The 23,313-nt window shown below is 45.7% G+C and overlaps 1 protein-coding gene across 2 annotated transcripts in view; it reads left to right on the forward strand.

Moving 5' to 3' along the window:
* The window catches only part of LOC139162270 (antiviral innate immune response receptor RIG-I-like), a 52,851-nt gene that overhangs the window by 17,228 nt on the left and 12,310 nt on the right, over positions 1–23,313 (forward strand). For both annotated transcript variants that reach the window (XM_070742449.1, XM_070742450.1), the window contains exons 8-15: positions 48–306; positions 3,053–3,215; positions 5,744–5,845; positions 9,698–9,855; positions 12,386–12,521; positions 14,382–14,530; positions 15,815–15,905; positions 16,696–16,866. In XM_070742449.1, the coding sequence (XP_070598550.1) occupies positions 48–306; positions 3,053–3,215; positions 5,744–5,845; positions 9,698–9,855; positions 12,386–12,521; positions 14,382–14,530; positions 15,815–15,905; positions 16,696–16,866 (1,229 nt within the window). The remainder of the gene's footprint in view (positions 1–47; positions 307–3,052; positions 3,216–5,743; positions 5,846–9,697; positions 9,856–12,385; positions 12,522–14,381; positions 14,531–15,814; positions 15,906–16,695; positions 16,867–23,313) is intronic.

The raw sequence follows: 23,313 nt of genomic DNA on the forward strand, positions 1-23,313 counted from the left end.
AACAGGGTTGATGGTGTTCTGAGAAGTTTTTTGTCTCTTTCTTGCAGCTACAACATTGCAGGCATCTGTGGGGAAAATTCATCCTTGACTCCTGCAGACATAGTTATTGAACAGAATGATATTATTGTCATGACTCCGCAGACTCTTTTGAACTCTCTGAATAATCGGACAATTCCTTCTCTTTCAATATTCACATTGATGATATTCGATGAGTGCCACAACACAACGGGGAATAACCCATATAATATGTTAATGTTCAAGTATTTGGACCTTAAACTAAAGCAGGGTGTACGTGCATTGCCTCAGGTAAGCTAATACAGTAGTACCTCGTGATACGAACCCCTCGTCATACAAACTTCGAGATATGAACCTGGGTTTCGGAATTTTTTTGCCTTACGAACCCGCCGCCACCACCGCTGGGACGCCCTGCTTCCGGAAGCTCCGCTGGGCGCCGCTGCTCAGCTGTCACCTTCTGAAACAGCCAGGGCACTTCTTGGCATTCTCCCGAATGCCAAACCTGGAAGTTCGGCAAAAGTTTGGGTTCGGGTTCGGGAGAACGCTGAGAAGTGCCGCCGCCCAACTGTCACCTTCTGAAACAGCCGGGGCGCTTCTCGGTGTTCTCCCAAATGCCGAACCCGGACGTTCGGCAAAGGTTCGGGTTCGGGGAACACCGAGAAGTGCCGCTGCCTGGCTGTCACCTTCCCAGAAGAGCCATGGAGCTTTTGGCTGGTCGGGAGGCTCAAACAGAGGTGGGGAATCCCAATAGGGAATTCCAGGGGCGGAGCTTTGACGTCACGGAGACGTCCTTCTTGGCCTGCCGAAACAGGGACTCCAGGAAGCACATCTCCATGATGTCAAAGCTCCACCCCTGGAATTCCCTATTGGGATTCCCCACCTCTGTTTGAGCCTCCTGACCGGCCGAAAGCTTCACGGTTCTTCTGGGAAGGTGACAGCTGGGCGGCGGCACTTCTCGGCGTTCTCCCGAACCTGAACTTTTGCCGAACGTCCAGGTTCGGCGTTCGGGAGAATGCAGAGAAGTGCCCCGGCTGTTTCAGAAGGTGACAGCCAGGCGGCGGTGGTTCTCGGCGTTCTCCCGAACCCAAATCCAAACTTTTGCTGAGCTTTTTGGGTTCGGGAGAGCGCCGAGAAGCGCCTGGGCAGTGGCACCCAGCGGAGCACCCGTTTTTGCGATTTTTTTGGGGGGGGGGCTTGCACGCATTAAATGGTTTTCCATTGTTTCCTGTGGGAAACATTGTTTTGTCTTACGAACTTTTCACCTTACAAACCTCCTCCCGGAACCAATTAAGTTCGTAAGACAAGGTATAACTGTACTGGGAAATTTCTCATGTTGGTAAAAGAAATATGTCATTGTTAGTAAGTTATGTATCCTCTTCTAATATATGAAGACAATATGGAAAATGTTGAACCTCTCAAGAAGATAGCATGCACATCTGTACTCCAGGAGACATTTAGCCTGACAATATTAAGGCAGAGATCCACTTTGTTTCCCATATTCTTAAATAACATACCGTATTTTTCAGACCACAAGACATGCATAAATTTACAGGAGGAAATCAATAAAAACCCCTCTCTTTTTATTTGTATCAGCAGAAGGCTGATGCCACTAATCTTTATCTCTCTTGACATGCTGCCAAAGATCTAATTGGCAAAGAGCTTCACAAGTAGACCAAGTTGCTTCCTGCAATGAGCACATCCGTGTGCTCCATTTTTATAGCCTATGGGAGGGACCAATTATCTACAATCCTTATTTCTGAGTAGTCCTTTTACCTACTGGCAGCTCTGCACATATGCACATTGGGAACAGGCTCTCCCTGTTCTTCTGCCTCATTCATGTCAGGCTCTGGGGGCAGCACAGACCTCCCAGATGGCCCAGGCTAGATCTCTGCCTCTGTCGCTGAGCCTTCTCCAGACTGCAGGCCTGGCCCATGTTCCTTCTCAGCCTCCTCGCTGAAACTGATGATCTGATCCGCCACTAGCATCTAGCAGTGTTTTGCAATTTATCCTAGAAATGTATTCCCCTTTTAAATAAATGAAAATAAATGCAATGGTATGTTTTGTAGGCTGGATGCTGAGAATGACAAGGGGAGGAAGAGTTTCAGAAAAAAAATATTCCCACGAAAGGAGAAAGTGTGAGAAAGAAACTCAAAACAATCCACCTTGATTTTTAGAGAACATCTGGCAGGCTTTCAAGATTCTGTTCTAATACCTCAACAACAATAAACAGCAGAGATCCTCAAACTTTGCAACTTTAAGATTTGTGGACTTCAACTCCCAGAATTCTCCAGCCAAGCATAGCATGGGAATTGAAGTCCACAAGTCTTAAAGTTGCCAAGTTTGGAGACCCCTGATAAAAAAACATTCTTGAAATTCCAACCATTCTTCTTTATTTACATGGCTTATTTCAAACGACTTGACAGTAAGATTCAGATCATAGAATGATAGAGTTGGAAGGGACCTCAGAAGTCTTCTAGTCCAACCCCCTGCTTGAGCATGAGACCCTACACAAGGACTATCAAACTCCCAGCCCATGGGGCAAATGAGTCATGAGCTGGCCATGCTCACGCTTGGTTTAACAAAGGGTCCCAATATGTCATGTGAGGATGTGAGTTTGACATCCCTGCCCATATCAGATAAATGGTTGTCTTAGAAAGCCTCCAGTAATGGAACATCCACAATGTTTTGAGGCAAAGATTGTTTTGGAATTGTTTTTAATGAGAAACAAGATGGAAAATAACAAAAATCTTCTAAAACTTAATTTCTAAATAACATGATGGAGTGTTTTAGTTTAAATTGCAATTATTTAATACCAGTACTGGTATTTCTTTGAATAAAGAAAGGTAAGAGGTCATTTCTCTTTTGATTTCAATTGATCTCTGCCAGAAAAAGCTTAAGTGGTGAATGAAAATAGAAAATAATGAAATAACACTGCCTCTTTTTTTCCTTCTTGTTCTTTCTTTTCACTTTTTACTGTCCTAGTTGATGTGTGATACTTCTGCCTTGAAGTGAATGTGAATGTATTTTAATTATTCAGATTGTAGGATTGACCGCTTCCCCTGGCATTGGCAATGCCAAAAGCGTAGCTGAGGCCATAGAATATATTTGCAAGATTTGTGCTTCACTCAATATTGAAGTGATCTCAACAGTCAAAAAGAACATAAAGGACCTAGAAGAAATTGTTCATAAACCTGAAAAACGTGAGCCTACATTCTAATTCTCTTTTTTGGAATAGTAGTAGTCATTTTTAAAAAAAGAGTACACATAGTTCTTCAGTTTAATGACCATGATTGGGACTAGAATTCCAGTTGTTAAGCAAAAGGGTCATTAAGTGAGACAACCACATGACTACTTCAGTCAGGGACTATAATTGCAGCACACATACACAAGCACACACACACACTGTTGCAGTCATTAAATGATATCCTAGGTTATTAAGCAGAAGGAGCAGGGGTGAAATTGAAAACTCTTACTGCTCTTATGTAAGTATTTACGTACCTCTTTTTTTGTTTTGTGTATAATGATATATCTTCTTTTTGAATTTCATCCCTGATCCATCTACTTGCTTTCTCCAACCTGATGCTTTCCCGTTTGTTATTAAACTACATGTCCCAGCATCTTCATCACCTACTTTATTAAGCACACTTTCTATGTGCCTAATAAAGTAGACAAGAGTTGAGTTTGTTTTCCTGTTTGATAAGACTCTTACCTGTGGTTAATGTGTATATGTATATATATATGTATATGTATGTATATAAATATGTATATATAAATATGTATACCCGTGAAAATCTACGAAAACAAATATGTATACGTATACATATGTACATAGACATATAATATACATAAGGAAATTCGAGAATTATGTCTCCAAGGGTAGACTATACCAGTGATGGCAAACTTATGGCATGGGTGCCACAGGTGGCAAGCGGAGCCATGTCTGCTGGCACGCAGACTGTTGCCCTAGATCAACGCCAATGTGCATGTGTGTGTCGGCCAGATGATTCTTGGCTCGCACAGAGGCTCTGGGAGGGTGTTTTTGGCCTCCAGCGAGCCTCCAGGAGGATGGGGAGGGTGTTTTTAAAACTTGGAAGGCGCAAAGAAGGAAGCTGAGCTTCCGGTCTCGCAACTTTTTGCTGAGGCTCCCTCAGCAAAAAGTTGCGAGACCGGAAGCTGAGCTTCCTTCTTTGCGCCGTCCAAGTTTTTCTGGCAGCTGCAGCAGCCCACCTGGCTGGAGCTTTCCTGGTGGCAGCGGCAGGTGAGCTTTGGGGGCCGGGGTGTGTGTGCTGGCAGTGGGAGCAGGAAGGTGCCGGCAGCAGCGGCACCGGACAGTAGCTGTGGGGCGGCAGCTGTGAGCAGGAACTCCAGGGCGGAGGCATCGACGGCGGTGGCTGGACGTGTTGCTGAACGCCGTACATGCTGGTGCTGCGCTGGGCATGGTCGCAGGGCTGGCACTGGCCCGCTGGCTGGGCCGGGATGGAGGTGCCAGCCCCGTGCCCATGCCCAGTGCAGCATCAGCAAGTACGGCATCCAGCAACACGTCCAGCTGTCGGTGCCTCTGCCCGGGAGCTCCCACTCGCAGCCAACCACCCTCCCGCTGCCCCATGGCTACTGCCCGATGCTGCTGTTGCCGGTGTGGTGTACGAGAAAGAGAGAGAGAAAGAGATAGCAAGAGAGAGAGAGAGGGCAAGAGTGAGACAGAGAAAGAGAGAGAAAAAAGGGGAGAGAAAGAGAGAGGGGGAGAGAAAGAGGGGGAGAGAAAGAAAGCAAGAGAAAGAAAGAGAAAGAAAGCAAGAGAGAGAAAGAGCGAGAGAAAAAAGCAAGAGAGAAAGAAAGCAAGAGAGAGAAAAGGAGAGGAGGGGAGAGAGAGAAAGAGAGAGAGAGAGAGAGAGAGAGAGAGAAATGAGAGCAAAAAGAGGAGAAAAAAAGAGAAACGAGAAAAGGATTTTGGTTGGTGATGTGCCCCAGGATTTTGTAAATGTAAAAAATGTGCCGCTGCTCAAAAAAGGTTGAAAATCATTGCTCTGGAGAAAGGTTTTGAGCCTGGATAAAGCAAAACACGAGCCTACTGGGCTTACCAGAAGTTGGGAAAAAGGCCATTTCCTGCCTCCAGAGAGCCTCCAGGAGGTGGGGGAAGTTGTTCTCACCATCCCCAGGCATTGAAATTTCATCTTTGTGGGGGCAGAACTGAGAGTATCCCCCAGCAGGCAGGCAGCTCTCAGAGATGAGGGGGAGTCTCCTTAGCTTGCAATCTTCCCTGCCAGTTTCCCCACTGACTTTCTGGGGAAGCCAGCAGAGAAGATTTGCAAATGGCAATCCTGTGATTGCAAGGTGCTTAACAACTGGTTATAAATATGAAGAGGTTGCCAGTTATAATTTAAGGTGCTTCAAATTTCATTCAGTTTTATTTGTTCAGCAGAACTAGGCTAGCTACACCGCTAGAGCATCTGCCTTTTGAAAAAGCACACATTTCAAGCCACTTTACTCACTCATGTTGTTATTTCAGGTAACAACTGCTGCAATATACTTGATGACTAGTATACTGGGATTATAACTATCTCTGAAGGACAAAAGTATTTAAAAAGGTAGCATAGTAAATCAGTTCCCCCACATTCTAAGAAATCTTTAATCTTTTCTTGAACAAAAGACCTGTAATAATTTTAGAATAATTAAATGTGCAGCTAATAACACCCTAAGAATGTCAGTTTCTTTTTTATTTTTACTGCAGTTATTAGGCTTGTTGGGAGTCGACCAAAAAATCGCTTTATGGATATTGTATCTCAGATGATGTCAAAAGCAGAGGATCTAGCAAGACAATGTTATCCTATTGGTAAGACAATTGAGATTGCTTGATGATGTTGGTTATATGCTCCATTGATGTAACATAGTTTTGTAAAATCTGCATTTTCCCTGATTAAAAGCTTCTCTTTCTAAGAGCATTATTTTTTAAATAAGATATGATATATACACATGAACATATAGAAATACGCACATACATTATATAGATACATTAATCATTACATAATACAGTTAACACCATTCACCCCCAAAATTATAATTCAGTTCATTGTACTGAGCTTGTAGCTTAGAGGTTAAATATCCTGCCTTGCATGCAAAAGGCTACAATTAAGGGTATTTCTAGATGATGTGGCCATAATAAGGCTGAAATAGATCTATATAGCTCTGTAATAAAATAGACTTTGTATACATAATGTATTCCACAGTGCATAATACAGCTGTGCATAATATACATTTCAAAATACAGTGGAACCCCGACATAAGAGCTGCTCGAGATAAGAGCTGCTCGAGATAAGAGCTGGGAGAGGAGAGACATTTTTGTTCGTCTCCCGAGCTCAAATCCGCGATACGAGCCGAGAAGAGCCGGGCTGGCTTACTTTCCTTCCTTCCCGCGGTGATGCAGAGCCACTCGAACAAAGCGTCGCGCCCCTCTGACGCTTTCGGCGGCTTCCGAAGCGACGCTGGGCTCTTTTGCCGCCAAAAGCATCAGGGGTGTGTGACGCTTTGTTCGAGTGGCTCTGCATCAGCGAGGAAAGGAAGGAAAGTAAGCCAGCCCGGCTCTTCTCAGCTCGTATCCCGGCACTTGGTGAGTGGAGAGGCGGTCGCCTCCCCTGCGGCCCCACTCTGGGGGTCCTTGGCTTCTGCTGGGGGTGGGGGGATCCCAACGCTGTTTTGAATTTCACATTCCAAGTGGGCTAGCAGGGAGATAGGGAGCGCGCGCAACCGCCCGTGCGCCCCCGACATTGAATATCACCTTTGCCAGCCTCCGCTGAGAGAACACTGCCACGTCTCTCATGCAACCCCCTTGCTGAGAGCCCAGGACGCGGAAGTTCGCCTTTAGCGTTTGGCTTCAGGAGTTAGCTCGCAAACGGCGCGGCTGTTTTAAAAGGTCGCTGCCGGCCTGGGGGGCTTTCCAGAATCCCCCCAACCCCCAACCCCTTCCTTCCCACCCTCCGTCCATTCATTCACCCATTCCTCTCTTGATCGCTTAAAGCCGGTCCCTGGTGCAAAAAGGGTTGGGGACCTCTGTCCTACAGGATTGGGTGGCAGAGAAGTTGAACATATGTAAATTTAAAAGTTTAAGAAAGTTTACAAGTTAAGTGAAAGAAACTTCATTATTCATTTATATGTACATGTACATTTCTTCATTAAAAACATGTCTTTCTGCATAATTTAGACTAACTGTGAGTTTTTTGAGGGCTGGAACCAATTAAAATTATTTACATTAATTCCTATGGGGAAAAGTCGTTCGAGATAAGAGCTGCTCGACTTAAGAGCCCAGGTCCGGAACGAATTAAACTCGTATCTCGAGGTACCACTGTAGTATAAACATATTAAAGTACATTATGTCAATGTTCCCTCTAATTTTTTTCCGGTGTGGGCGGAAAAGTATGGTGTCTGAGCGGCAGTCCCCTTGGGACTGGGCGGCATAGAATAAATAAATAAATAAATAAATAAGAAAAAAATCCCTTTTTTATTAAAAGAAATTAATAATTTAAAAAACCAAAATCCATTACTACTAAAACAACCAGCAAAACCAAAAACATAACTTAATAAAAACAGGTGAGGGCTGGGTTTTTTTCTCTGTTATTATTTAAGTGCTTTTACCATATACTTTAATTCAAGAGTCACTTCTCCCTGTTTCTCTCTTTTTCCTGTCATTCTCTACCTCAATCATTTTCTCATTTCTCTTTTTTTCTCCCCTTTTTCTATCATTTCTCTCTCTTTTCCTTCCACTCTTCTCTTTCTTGCTTTCTCTGTCTCTCTCTTGCTTTCTTCCTCTCTCTCTCTCTCTTCATTCCTCTCTCATCTCTTGCTCTCTCTCTCTTGCTTTCTTTCTCTCTCCCCCTCTTGCTCTCTCTCTCTCTCTTTTTCTCACTTTCTTTCTCTTGTTTTCTTTCTTGCTTTCTCTCTCTCTCTCTTGTTTTCTTTCTCTCTCAAACTTTCTCTCTTGCTATCTCTCTTTCTCTCCCCCCTCTTTCTCACTTTCTCTCTATCTTGTTCTGTCTGTTGCTCTCACTCTCGTTCTCTCTCCGTTCTCTCACAGTGGAGACCGGCGAAGGTGATTTTCAATGTCGTGTGCCCGCGTGCCCGACCTTGAAAATCACCTTTGCCGGCCTCCGCTGTGAGAACGCCTCCCCGCCTCTCCTGCAGCCCCCTCGCTGACAGCCCGGGATGAAAGCACTCTCGGCGAAGGGACTGTGAGAGGGGCGGGGCGGGCGTTCCCACTGCGGGAGGAGCCGCGCCCTGAGGCGGGAAGCAGAGAAGAAAGAGGCGGATCGGGGGGGGGTGCAGCGGCGAGAAGCCAGGGGCGCAAGGAGGCCGGAGACGCGGGGGGGGGGGGCGGCCGTGGCTCCTTGCGCGCCCTTGGAAAAGGGTGCGCGGAGGTGTGTTGGGGGCACGAGCGTGCAGGTGCGCAGCTTAGAGGGTACAGTGCATTACGTTATACAATGCACATTAAGAGCTGTAATGTTGCAGTGGTTAGAATGCAGTATTGCAGGCTAATTTTGCCAACTGCCAGCAGGTTGAATCGGACCAGCTCAAGGTTGACTCAGCCTTCCATTCTTCCAAGGTTGCTAGAATGAGGACCCAGATTTCTGGGGCAATATGCTGGCTCTGTAAAACACTTAAGAGAGAGAGGCTGTAAAGTGCAATGAAGTCATATATAAGTTAAAGTGCTATTATGCTGTACAATTCTCATCACTGCTCAGTATATTAAGTATAGTACATAAAATACACAATACAAAGCAATACAAACTTTCCTAACACAAGACAATGGTACATATTGCACTGTAATCCTAAAGAGAACTCAAAACACATATTATCTCTCTCTCCTCACACATCTATCTCTTATCTCTCTACCATTATCAATCCATCCATCATCTATTATTTCACAGCCTATTCTATCTCTTAGTGTAATATTTTGCATGTCTATGCGACGTTTCGGTGAAATCACATCCACCATCATCAGGCTGAAGTTTCCAAGCTTCGTGCTGATGATGGTGGATGTGATTTCACCGAAACGTCGCATAGACATGCAAAATATTACACAGGGCAAAACCCGAACTCAGAACAATCTACATACATATACCCGTGAAAATTTACGAAAACAAATATATATATATATATATACACTGCTCAAAAATATAAAGGGAACACTTAAACAACAGAATATAACTCCAAGTAAATCAAACTTCTGTGAAATCAAACTGTCCACTTAGGAAGCAACACTGATTGACAATCAGTTTCACCTGCTGTTGTACGAATGGAACAGTTGTGCAAATGAAATATTCAATGAGAATATTTCATTCATTCAGATCTAAGATGTGTTATTTGAGTGTCCCCTTTATTTTTTTGAGCAATGTATATATATTTTTAAAGAAGGCAGCGTCCATGGACTGGCATATAGACTGGACCGTCCATGGACCAGCACAGGTGCAACCCGAAGGAACCCACCTCTGCAGAGTGCCATTAAATTGGTGTCTTCACCACCTTGTCAAAGGCCAGCATTCGGTGACAGAGACCACATGTTCTAGCCTGGCATAGAACAATACAATATATAGTACTATAGGTTACAATACACCTTGAATCAAAATGTGAATAAAGAGATCTCTCTTCATTGTAGGCCTTTCATTATGTTTTTTTAAAATTCCTTCTCCGTTAGATAACTTGTCTGTGATTAAGAACCAATCTTATGGGACCCAGAAGTACGAGCAGTGGATTGTCGACGTACAGAAGAAAGGTGTGGTGTTACAGTTGCCAAGTAAGGAAGAAGAGAGCCAAGTCTGCAGATCTCTTTTTATATGCACACAGCACCTCCGGGTGGGTAACTTCCTTCTTCTTGGGAAGCAACCATTTCTCTTACCTTGTTGCTCTGTTGCAGGGGTGTCAAACTTGTGGGCTGGATATGTCACCTGCTGGCCATGGCCACCCCCGGTTTAGCAAAGGGGTAAAAAGTTGTGATATGTCACATGACGACATAACAACATGAGTTCGACATCCCTGCTTTATTGCCTTTGAGCTGTGCTTCTCTTGTCCTGTTTCCTAATTACTTTAGTCAACGGTGTATTAAGACTATCTTGGTTTAAGTGCCTGTCAGGGAAACCTGGTCTACCCAAATATGAGATGGAACACACTACTTTGGCTTTCGCCTTTTAGCCCCAATCCCGAAGCCTTCGCAGGCTTTACAAGCTTCCAGAACAAACTATTTTGTGTTAAATTTAAATTTATGACTATAGCTATTTCAAGCTGTTTAGCTCTCAACAGCTAGCAACACCTGGGATTCAAACTTAGGCTGCCAGCATGTTAGGCAGATGTAAACCTCTAAGTCACAGGCTCTCCTTGCTTTGTTGGCTTTACCAGACTGTATTCCCTGGAAAAACACTTAACAGTGGTCCCTTGACTTTTGTGAGGGATGCGTTCCAAGACCGCCTGCAAAAGTCAAATTTACGTGAAGTAGAGACGCTCCCTTCCTTCCTTTCTTCCTCCCCCTCCTCCCTCCATTCCTGGTTTTACTTACCCTTAGAACCCCAGTTGCATGGGCAATGGGATGGCAAGCTGGGGGCTTTGCTGCGCTCTAGGGCACAGTTGGTGGCGGCAGAGGCTGGAGTGGAGGCCTTGGCGGCTGGAGGTGCAATCTGGGCAAGGGCGGCCGACAGAAGACATGTGGGCTGCCAGACAGCTAAGAGGCTTGGCGGTGTCAAGATCTATGGCAGCGGCAATGGCAGGGATCCTGTGAGCCACCAAACAGCTGAGGGGCCCTGCAGCGGCGAGATCGGCGGTGGCAGGGGTCGCATGGGCTGCCAAACAGCTAAGATGGCCTGGTGGCGGTGAAATCGGGAGGCTGGGGCGGAAACGGACCTTTTATTTAAAGACAGCTTCTTTAAATAATTTTCTTTTTTAAAAATAGTACCACGGGTATACCACGGGTCTTCAAAAATTTTATTTATTTATTTATTTTTTGAATACCCGTGGTATAGACTTTCCGCAAAAGTCGGACCCACAAAAGTCAAGGGACGACTATAATCCCTCCCTTGGCACAGCTGAAAAAATGTCAGATGACTACACCAAGCACTAGTACATATAACTTATCCCATTCAAAATGATTGCGTTGCATTCTGGGTTGTTTTTGCTTACTGTCAGGTAGGGATAGTCCTCAGCTTATGACCACAACACAACTGAGCCCAAAATTTTATGTCGCTAAGTGAGAAATTTGTCAAGTGAAGTTTCCCTCATTTTACAACTTTCCTTGCCACGTTTGTTAAGTGAATTACTGTAGTTGTTAAATTAGTAACATGGTTGTTAAGTGAACCTGGCTTACCCGTGGACTTCTTGTTCAGAAGGCCGCAAGAGGACTCTTCCCTCCACATGGCATTGCAACCCGTCATAAATGTGAGACATTTGTCAAGCATCCAAATGTCAGCCATGTGACCATGGAGATACTCCAGCGGTCAGAAGTGTGAATAATTGTTCCAAGTGCCTTTTTTCAGCGCCTGTTATAACTTCAAATGGTCACCAAGCAAACTGTTGTAAATCAAAGACTATACCTGTAGCTTTTTTCAGTTGCACCTCAAAATGCTTAAAAAAAAAAATCCCTTTGTCGAAAACGGGGAGTTCCAATCTTGTGAATTAGAAGGGTCTCTCCTTTGAAATGCTGCGTTTGAAGTTCAAATTGGTGGCTTTAGGTTTGAATGAGGCTGCTATGATCTTTCAGAATGTGTCTCAAATGAGAAAGAGGATTAAAGCAAGTTCTTTGAATCCGGAATGATTCCAGTTTGAAATACGTCACATCTTACCTCTACTTACCTTTCCTACCCGTTCGCATCACAATGGAGGTGCATGTTTTGCATGCATGTGCGTGCTTTGTGAAAATTAGCTGCTGCACATGCTCATTATTTTTTTTTAAAAAACCTTCCAACTTGCAAACAAGGAAAGGAGCACGAAAGCAGCTGCGGAGCTGATCAGCTGAGGTTTGGAAGCAGAAATAAAAGTCAGTATAAACCAGTGGTGGGCAGGCCCACTTAACAAGAACGCAGAGAAGCGGTTTGCTAGCTGTTCGAGCTACCAATTCTAAAGAACCGGTCCGAATCACCTGCAATCCAGCACTGGTCACATCACCACAGGTAGTTCTTGGGTTACGATGGCATTTGGGACTAGGTCGCACAGGGTAATGTCACAGGACTGTATGGCTTAGCTACTTCAAGCAGTCCCTGTGGTCGTCATTAAATGAAGACCTTGTGTGATTGTAATGGCTTCCCTTCCGCTTCCTCTCCTGAGTGTTGTTTGCTGCCATGCTTTCAGAACAACTTTTTATTGTATAAAAATAATGTAAATAATATTTTTTTTATCACAGAAATACAATGATGCCTTAATCATCAACGAAGATGCCCGAACCAAAGATGCTTTGATTTATCTGAAGGATTATTTTGAGGATATCAAAAATAGCGACTTTTGTGATATTGAACGTCAGCTGGCTTCAAATTTTGAAGGTTCTTTTATATATATATTTTAAAGGCCCTGTATTCATGTTGCTTTGACATCTCTCTACTCCAGCAGAGAAACCTGACTTTCAAAATATATTAGAAGCAATAAAGAATATAACTGTCTTGTCTTCTAGTAGCACTTCAATCCTCAAAAAATATTTATCATATCTCTCTCTCTCTCTCTCTCTCTCTCCATCCATCCACCCACCCACCATCTCTCTTTCTAGCTATATATCTGCCTATCATCGCTCTCTCCTTAAGTAAACAAAAGAGCAAACCAGAGATTTAAATCTTGTAGTAGCATATTTCATAGATCTGTAAAGTGAATTTAAATTTATTATTATTTCTGTGGAAGGTATATGCAAGAATGGTTTAAGGCAGTGATGGTGAAGCTATGGCATGTGTGCCACAAGGGGCACGCGGAAGCATATCTGCTGGCACATTAGCCGTTGCCCTAAATTAGCTCAGCACGCATATGCGCTCAGGCCAGCTGGTTTTCGCCTTATCCAGAGGCTCTGGGAGCATGTTTTCAGCTTCCAGAGGGTCTCCAGGTGGGTGAGGAAGGGCATTTTCGTTCTTCCCAGGATTTAAGGAAGCCTCTGGAACCTGGGAACCTACTGGGGCCCACCTGAAATCAGGAAATGGGCCTTTTCTGGCCTCCAGAGGGCCTGGGGGGCAGGGTAAGCTGCTTTTGCCCTCCCCAGACATTGAACTATGGGCGTGGGCACTCACGTGAGTACGATAGCGAGCGTGCACGTGCTTTCGGCATGTGAGGAAAAAAAGGTTCGCCATCACTGGTTTAAGGTATTGGCAGATCCCAATGAAATGCAGTCATGCATTTTGAAAATAAGGGGCTGTTTTTTTAAAAAAAAAAGGAAGTTGTGTTGGCTTCCTAATTTTATCATTTTCAAGTACAGCTACATATGTTCTCTGGAACCAACTCCCCCCGGAGATCAGAACTGCCCCTACTCTTCCTGCCTTCCGTAAACTCCTCAAAACCCACCTTTGCCGTCAGGCATGGGGAAACTAAACATCTCCCCCTGGGCACGTTGAATTTATATATGGTATGCTTGTGTGTGTGTATGTTAATATAGGGGTTTTTCTTAAATTTATAATATTTTAATTAATTGGATTATGTATTGGATTGTTTTTTCACTTGTTGTGAGCCGCCCCGAGTCTTCGGAGAGGGGCGGCATACAAATCCAAATAATAAATAAATAATAATAAATAAATGTGCAGCTACAAATCTAAATAATAAATAAATGTTTGATTGCTGATATATTACCAGTTAGTTCCTTGTATCATAGAAAACTAGAACTGCATGAGAAAGCCTACTGTAGTTTTGCAGTAATAACTTAAGATTTTTAGTTGTATTTTTAAGTGGGTACTACTTAAGCCTTCTGAGAATTAGTCAAAATATAGAACAGATCAGTACTAAGGAAGATAGGGAGGGAGGGAGGGAGAGTGAGAGAGAGAGAGTGAGAGTTGGGGAAGGAACTGATAAAATTTTATCATAATTCAGTTCCAAGATTTTTTTTTAAAAAACCTGATTCCATAGTGTCCTGGATGATTTTTGAATCCTATAGAACAGAGGTCTTCCAACTTGTCAGCTTTAAGACTTGTGGACTTCAACTCCCAGAATAGCTCCCAGCATAGCCAGTTGGAGAATTCTGGGAGTTGAAGTCCACAAGTCTCAAAGTTACCAAGTTGGGGCCCCCCATTTTAGAAATACAGCTTACTACCTATTCAAACAAGTACAATAAAATGTGTAATTATTTATCTGTATGATGTTAGGTTATAGTTTTGTAGGGAAGGTGCCCCTTTTCTTATCCATCCTTAGATAATTGCATTGTCCCCCTTCACAAGTTAATTTGCAAGAACTGACTGCTGCTGCCGAGGATGAATCGAGTGAAAACCCAAAATTGGAAGATATTACAGAGATTTTGGGAGAGGTGTATCATGTGAACCCTGAGACGCGCACTATTCTCTTCGTGAAGACAAGAGCACTGCTGGCAGTAAGAAACTCTTCCAATATGGAGGGAGTGGGATTCCCCCCCCCCTTCCCCTACATCTTTTCTGCTAGGTGTGGCTTAGCATTTAAGATCAATTTACCTGTGTTTTGAGATGGGGAGGATTTCCTCCGGGATGGGATAACAATTCACTCTTCTAACTAGCTTCTGAAGGCCTTCTGGTCATCTGATAGCATCGTAAGAATGGATAGGGTCAATTTTGACATCCCCCTCCTCTTGTTTTTGCTATTATGATATTCGTGATGAAAACAAAATTATAGCAATAGCATTAGCATTTAGATTTATTTACAGCTTCACAGTGCATTAGATCCCTCTCTGAGCAATTTACAGAGAGTAAGCATATTGTCCCCAACAATCTAGGTCCTCATTTTATGACGTTGGAGGATTGAGTCAACCTTGAGCCTACTGAGATTCAATCTGCCAAACTGCTGGCAGCTGGTGATCAGCAGAAGTAGCCTGTAGTACTGCACTCTTAACCACTGCACCACCGAGGCTCTATATATTATAAGTTGGTCCTCAGGTTAGGACGGAAACTGGGAGTGGAATTTCCAATGTTAAGGAATGTGATGTTGATGATGGTGATGATGATAATAATGATGATGATGATGGACATAATAGTGTAAAGATCATTCAGTCCAATTTATTACAGTCATAGACCAGAGACCAGAACAAACAAAAACACAGTATACAATCAAAAGCTATAAAATAAAATAATAAATAACAGATAAAATCTATGATAAAATCCAGCCTGTCAATGGTCTACAATGCTGATATTATTATCCATAAACTGTGAGAACTGTAGTCAGTTTAATACTAAAAGGAAAAGGAATAAGCAGAGTTTATCCACATTTGTCATATAAATTGGCTATGGTGGATTAGACACTTATTTTTTTAGATGTTCTAAATCAGTGATGGCGAACCTTTGGCACGGGTGGGAGGGCATTTTTGGCTTCCAGAGACCCGATGGGGGGAGGGCGTTTTTGAATTATGAATGTGGGCACTCGCGCATGCATGATAGCGCACGCCCACACTTTTTCAGCACCTGAGGAAAAAACAGGTTCGCCATCACTGTTCTAAGTAATGCATCTTCCTCCCTGCTCATCAAAAGCTTTGGGAAGCTAAAGTATCTTAGACTAAGCTAAACAGCACGATTTCTGTAAAGATCTTTCCAAAGGTCCTGGGATTATGTCCAAAGGGCTACGCACAATCATGACAGCCAAATCTGACAATCGAAACTGAGATCCCTATTATCACAAATGAATTTTACAGGCATTGAAGAATTGGATAGAAGAAACACCTGAACTTCAGCATCTGAAACCACAGGCTCTGATAGGACGTGGGAAAAGAAACCATTGTACAGGTGAGCCAACTTGGATGGACTCTATAGCTAGGCATGGGTGGTGTATAGGTAGTCCTCAACATATGACAAGTGTGTCAAACTCAAGGCCCAGTGGATGGATCCGGCCCAACCAGGATGCTTAGATCTGGCCCATAGGGATGCTCTGGAAACCGCGAAGGACCGGCCCACAGTGCCTCTGCTAGCAAAAATGGGCTCCTGAGCTCTGTTTTTGACTGTGACAGCCTCGTGCAACCCTCTGCTAGCAAAAACAGCTTGGGAGGGCCAAGGGTTCAGGAGACCGTTGCAGCCAAAAATAGAGATTGGGAGCCTGTTTTCGCTGGCAGAGGCACCGTGGGCTGGTCCTTTACTGTTTCTAGGCAGCTTTGCGGGCCAGATCTCACCACCCTGTGGGCCGGATCTTTGAATTTGACATCCCTGATTTAAGGATTCTAGGCTGATCCCCCTTTATACTCTGCCCTCATGTTCTGTCATTCTTTCTCCTACTTCAATTTCCAGAATTCCTCAGCCAGCTTTGCTGGCAGAGGAATTCCGGGAGCTGAAGTCCACAAGTCTTAAAATTGCCAAGGTTGGATACCCCTATCCTACACCACACTTTCAAGCATCGCCCCGCAACTTTATTAAAGAACTTGAAACCTGTCCATGTGTTGCATTTTATGAAGCAGAGATTCTTACCAAGGCTAGGTTCTTTTATCGCTCTGCACTTTTTCTTGAGCACCCTCTGCAAACTTGTGATCAGAGGAATATTTGTATGATTAATACTCTGGTTTCTCCTTTATCATCTCTCTTTCAGGCATGTCCCTCCCAAATCAGAAAGGGGCTTTAGATGCCTTCAGAACCAATGTGGACAGCAAACTGCTAATAGCAACTTCAGTTGCTGATGAAGGAATCGATATTGCTCAGTGCAACCTGGTCCTGTTATATGAATACGTAGGCAACGTCATCAAAATGATACAAGTCAGAGGTGGGTTCATAAAATTATTCTGAATGTAAATGTTTTAATTACAGGTAGCCCTCGACGTCTGACCATGACTGAGCCCAAGATTTCTGTTGTTAAGTGAGACATATGTTAAGAGAGTTTTGCTCCATTTTACAACCTTACTTGCCACAGTTGCTAAGCTAGTAACCAAGTTGTTAAGTGAATCTGGCTTCCCCATTGGCTTGGTTGGTCAGATGATTGCAAGAAGTGATCACATGACCATGGGGATGCTGCAAAGGTGGTAACTGGAAAACGGTCATAAGTCACTTTATTCAGTTTGCCGTTGTAATTTTGAACCATCACTAAACGAACTGTTAATAAGTCAAAGAATACCTGCATATTAACTGAAGGTCATGCATATCCACCCTTGAATGAGATACTATCAGATATGTAGCGATTCAGCAAACAATACTTTATTTGGGCCTATTATGCAAACACATAATAGTCATATTATTTATATTTAAATATGAGCCACCAGTGTGCAGCAGCTGCCAAAACAGCCAACACTGTTCTAGGCTGCATTAACAGAGGGATAGAATCAAGATCACATGAAGTATTAATACCACTTGGTAAGGCCACACTTGGAATACTGCATTCAGTTTTGGTCGCCATGATGCAAAAAGGATGTTGAGACTCTAGAAAGAGTGCAGAAAAGAGCAAAAAAGGATGCTTAGGGGATTGGAGGCTAAAACCTATGAATAATAGTTAAAGGAACTGTGTATGTCTAGTTTAATAAAAAGAAGAATTAGGGTATACATAATAGTAGTGTTCCAATATCTCAGAGGTTGCCACAAAGAAGAGGGAGTCAGGCTATTCTCCAAAAGCACTTGAGGTTAGAACAAGAAGCAATGGGTGGAAACTAAATGAGGAGAAAAGCAACTTAGAACTAAGGAGAAATTTCCTGACAGAACAATTATTCCATGGAACAGCTTGCCTCCAGAAGTTGTGATTGCTCCAACACTGGGAGTTTTAAAGAAAATGTTGGATAACCATTTGTCTGAAGTAGCGTAGGGTTTCTTGCCCAAGCAGGGGGTTGGACTATAAGACCTCCATAGTTCCTTCCAACTCTGTTGTTGTTATTATTGTTATTATCATCACAAAAACTGCTTTTGATATTGGAGGCCTCATGTAATGCTTGGAACCATTGTTGAATTTCTCCAATCCAATTTCAGGTAGTCCTCAGTTAATGACCATAAGTGGGAGCATCATTAAGCAGTGTCATAAAGCAAAAAAATCATGACTGCTAACTTTCTGCAGCAGTTTGAACAATTCTGGTTTCTGTCATTAAGAGTGATGTCATCTAATTATGATTTGGGGTGCGAAGCCAGCTCAGTGCGCCACCCCTTCGGAAGCACGCGAGCATCTTCCACAATAAAGCTGTTACACAGGCAGCCACACTATTACTCTGCAATAGCACTGTGGTCTCCTGGCCGTACATTGTTAATAATAATACTGTCAGCAATGATTTCTTTGCAATGCCCCCATTGACTTTGCTTATTGATAGTTGGCAGCAAAAATTGCAAATGGCGATTATATGACTGGAGGATGCTGCGGCTGCCAGCATGGCATGCTGGTTGCCAAGTGCCCAAGTCACAATTACCATATTTTTCAGAGTATGACACATCTTTTTCTCCACTGCATCTGGAAGGAGAGTCCAACATGGGTAATATACCAATCCTATTGGTAGAGACTGAGTTATAATTAGCATAATAATAGCTACCGCCCCCTTACTGCTCCCATGAGCCCCAGTTTTAAAAACTCAGTCCAAGTATAGAGACATGCTGAGTTTTGCTTAGAAATGTTTAATAAAATGTTTAATAAATTGTTCTTTCTTTGACTGTTTTTAACTCTGTTCTTTGTCTTTCAGGTGAAAAAGGAAGATCGAGAAGAACAGAGGAAAGGGGTTTCTGCCCTCCGCGGGCAGCACCCCCAACGATACTCCTTAGGGGTTGTGTATTCCCTCCGTGGGAACACCCCAGAGAGGAGCACACAGCCTGGGGTCCCTAACCTCCGTGGCCAGACCAGGGCTGCAAACCGAAGGTGGGGGGGTCCGCCCTCCCCACTGGAAGGCTCGAAGACGCCATCAGAGAGCGGAGCTGCGCCTCTCAGCTGTTCGGCGGCCGCCGAACAAGCCGCAGCAGCCACAGCCGGCAGGGAGAGCGCAGAGAGAGAGGATTCCACGGGTGAGGACCGTAGACCGGCGAGAGCGGGCAGAGACCCGCGCCGCGCCTCTCAGCTGTTCGGCGGCCATCGAACAAGCCGCAGCTTCTGGCATGGAAGCCGCGGAGTTTGCCGAGACCGCCAAAAAAGAGCGGAAATGCCCAGCAACGGCAAGGATGGCCATTAGTCTGGGAGCGGCTAGAAGCGGCAGCCCCCCCCCCCCCCCCGGGAGAAAAAGCCGCGAATGGCGTGGGGGCCGCCATGTTGGGTTGCTGCTTGCACAACCCCGAATGGCGCCAAACGGAAGTATTTCCGGCAGCTGGTAAGCGCGAAGAGGTCTCTGAGCCTCAGTGCGCATGCGTGATTGAGCTACAGGACGGTAGCCATTTGCTTTTGCTGAGTAACGAGGCAGTAAGGCTTGAACAGTTCCGGAGACTCCTGGAAATCACAAGAGTGAGTAACCATGGAGGAGCAATCGGGAGTTGAAAAGGCAGCCTCCCCCGCCTTGCCAAAGGACAAGCCAAAAGGGAAAAGCAAGGAGAAGTCAAAGACTTCACAGTCCCCTGCCTCAGCCTCATCCCTTAAAGAGGCCGAAAAGCGAATTAAGGCCCTAGAGAGGAAGCTAGAGGCGGCCCTACAAGCCTCTCCCTCAGCTGCACCACTGGCCCAGAGGCAAGTTTCGCCTTCTGCCCCTTTAACCCCACTATCTACCTTTGGGTTATCTGGGGCTAGGCATGAAGGAGACTGGTCACCAGACAGGCAATCCCTCACATTGCCTCGAGTCATGCCCTCACCAGGCTCTTCATGGCACATGCCTGGGTCTGCAGACCACCCTAGAAGGAGTGCTCAGGGCCCCTCTGCCACATTCACGCCCACAGCGGCGGGACTGAGAGCACAGGCAAGCACATGGCAGGATATGCCGCCCGACTTGCAAGAGATGATTGCAAATGTTTACTCTCAGGGCATAGCGACTGGAGCTCATCAATATGGCCAGCAGCCCTCACAAGCAACAACAGGACATGTCTGGTCAGCACCGCCCCCCTCAGGTTTGGGGTCCTTCTCAGAGGAACAGTTCACTGGAGAGGACAGCGATAGAGAGCATGACCTCTCAGAGGACGAAACAACCCCGGAACAACCACAACCAGTGGGCCTGTTTAAGCCTACACTGTTCAGGACTCTCTTGTTTAAGGCTAAACAGGTGATGAATTTTCCTGGAACAACTAAGACAACAGAGGAGGCAGGCACAACACCAGATGCCTTGCTCCAAGAGCCTCAACCCGAGTCAGAGCATTTTCCAGCATCTAACATTTTTCTGCAGAGAGCCAAGCGCCCCTGGCAATACCCAGCTGCAGCTCAGGGCCCATCGAACCTAGAACGTAAATTCTACACCTTCAACGACGAGGTGGAAAAACTCCTTGAATTTCCACCCATAGACCAGCCGGTCGTGACATTGGTCTCCAGTGCCCTGGTGCCTTCAGAAACAGGGGAAAGCCTGAAGCCGGAGGACCGGAAGGTGGAGATACTCCTAAAAAAGGCACACCAGATGTCGAGCTGGGGATTCAGAGCGGCAGCTGCTGCATCTTTCATCAATAGAGCCTCTCTCCGGTGGCTGCAAGAGATGCAATCCCGACTAGGGCCAGAGGACGGCAGGTTACGTCAGGACTTGGCCAAGCTACGAGCTGCGGCGGAATTTTCCGCAGATGCCACCTTACATGCAGCCAAGTTCTCCGGCAGAGGTATGGCTACCACTATCGCAGCACGCCGACTACTGTGGCTTCGACACTGGCCTGCGGATTTGAAATCCAAGTGGCGGTTGGCGTCAGGCCCTTTCCAAGGATCTATGCTGTTTGGGGATATATTGGACAAAGTCCTCATTGAGGACAAGGACAAGAGAAAAGTCCTACCCAGAACCGGCAGACGCCAGGACCGGAGGTCGACACCATATACGAGGCGCCAGACTCCCCGTTGGGATAACCCCACAGGGGCAGGACAGAGCCACAGACCATACTCACAAGGTCAGTTCTCGCATCAGACCTTCAGGAGCGACCGAGGCTCGTTCCAGGACAGATCCAGGGGATACCAAAATTCAAGGCGGCCCTTTCGGGGGAACAACCAGAGAGGTTTCCGCCATTCTAAGTGACTCTGCCAAGCACCTGCCAATCGGGGGGAAGCTTCAACACTTCAGCGCTTCCTGGCACACCTCGTCTTCAGACCTATGGGTCCTGGCTACGGTGTCGGGAGGACTTCGTCTGGAGTTCGTGGGACAACCCCCCAATCGGTTCATACACTGCCCGAGGATTCGGGAACCACAAAAGAAGCTACAACTACAGAAGGAGATCATGCATTTGCTGGAAATACAAGCCATAGAACCGGTACCGACTCAGGAAGAGGGCAAGGGTTTTTATTCAATGATCTTCATTGTCCCCAAGTCCTCAGGGGGTTGCAGGTTGATCCTCAACCTGAAACAACTAAACATCTTCATAAAGTACCGGAGATTTCACATGCACTCCCTACAAACTATCTTGGCCTCAATCAGATCACAAGACCTGTTAACGTCAATCGACCTGAAAGAGGCATACCTGCATGTGCCTATACATCCATCGCATCGGAAGTACCTCCGTTTCTGTTCAGAAGGAACACACTACCAGTACAAGGCCATGCCATTCGGCCTTTCGTCAGCTCCACGGACCTTTACCAAACTCCTGGATGCTTTGACAGCCCACCTGCGCTCTCAATCCATCAGACTGATGGCGTACCTGGACGACATCATTATACTATCCAGGTCGTCAACGCAGGCGGGGCAGGACTTAATCCAAACCATACAGACATTAGAAAACCATGGCTTCACCATCAATATGGAGAAGAGTCAATTGACTCCCAGAACCAGACTTTTACACCTAGGAGCGATCATAGACACTTCGTCAAGCTCGGTCTCACTCTCCCCGGAGAGAATACTAAATATTCAACGTTTAGTAGCCAGCCTCAGTCAACACAGGCAGGCGCCAATGTCCCTATTATCAAAGGTATTGGGGACACTGGTCTCGGCTATAGGAATCGTGCCTTGGGCCAGGCACCACATTCGGGACCTGCAGTGGCTTTTGCTACCAGCACAAAGAGCCAAGGTGAGCCACTCACACCAACGGATCCGCATACCGCGAAACGTCAGAGAGTCCTTGAGATGGTGGACATCACCGGCGATACTGAGGGACTCGCCCTTTCAGATACAAGACAAGATGATTCTAACTACAGACGCAAGCCTCTATGGTTGGGGAGCTCACATCGGCCCCCACATGGCGCAGGGCACATGGTCTGTAGAGGACTTAACACCTATAAACATAAACTTCCTCGAACTCAGAGCGGTTTTTCTAGCCCTTCAGACTTTCCACTCTGTTGTCCGGGACAAACACATACTAGTGCTTACAGACAATGTGGCGACCAGGGCCCACTTGAACCACCAAGGGGGCACGAGGTCGCGTCACCTCATGGAAGAGACCGCAAATCTATTTGATTGGGCCGAACTTCACCTAGCATCCTTGTCCGCGGAGCACATTGGCTCAGCAGGACTATGCTAGATCCATCAGAGTGGAGGCTGGACCCAGCGCTTTCCCAACAGATATCGCACAAGTTTGGGACTCCCATCTGTAGACCTGTTCGCCACTCACCGGAATGCGCAGACCCGAAGGTTCTATTCACGTTTTCCGGAACCAGGGACAGAGGGGGTCAACGCCTTGCTGTCAACTTGGCCGACAGGACTGCTATACGCCTTTCCCCCAGTAAACCTGATACCAAGAGTGATAGAGAAAATTCTACAAGAAAAGGCAGAGGTCCTGATGGTGGCACCACACTGGCCACGCCGGCCGTGGTTCGCCGACCTGATGGCTCTGTCAGTAACACCACCATGGAGGATGCCAGACCACATCATTTCCCTCAGCCAGGGGAACCTACAACACCCGGATCCCCAGTGGCTACAACTAACCGTCTGGCACTTGAAAGGCACAGATTAAAGCATCAACATCTGCCAGAGAAGGTCATCGACACAATGCAGGCTGCTCGACGTCCCTCAACCTCCAGGATATACCAGGCTACGTGGGCTGCCTTTTGCACATTTTGTAGCAAGGAGGGCAAGAACCCCAGGGAGGCATCAGTGATTACGGTGCTGGAGTCACTGCAGGCAGGAATGGACCGGGGACTGGCTCCTAACACGTTGAGGAGACAGGTGGCAGCACTCTCTACTATGATTCAGATTCCGGAGTCTCATTCGCTGGCCCATCC

This window comes from Erythrolamprus reginae, chromosome 2 (assembly GCF_031021105.1).
Source record: "Erythrolamprus reginae isolate rEryReg1 chromosome 2, rEryReg1.hap1, whole genome shotgun sequence".
NCBI classification, from domain to species: Eukaryota; Metazoa; Chordata; class Lepidosauria; order Squamata; family Dipsadidae; genus Erythrolamprus; species Erythrolamprus reginae.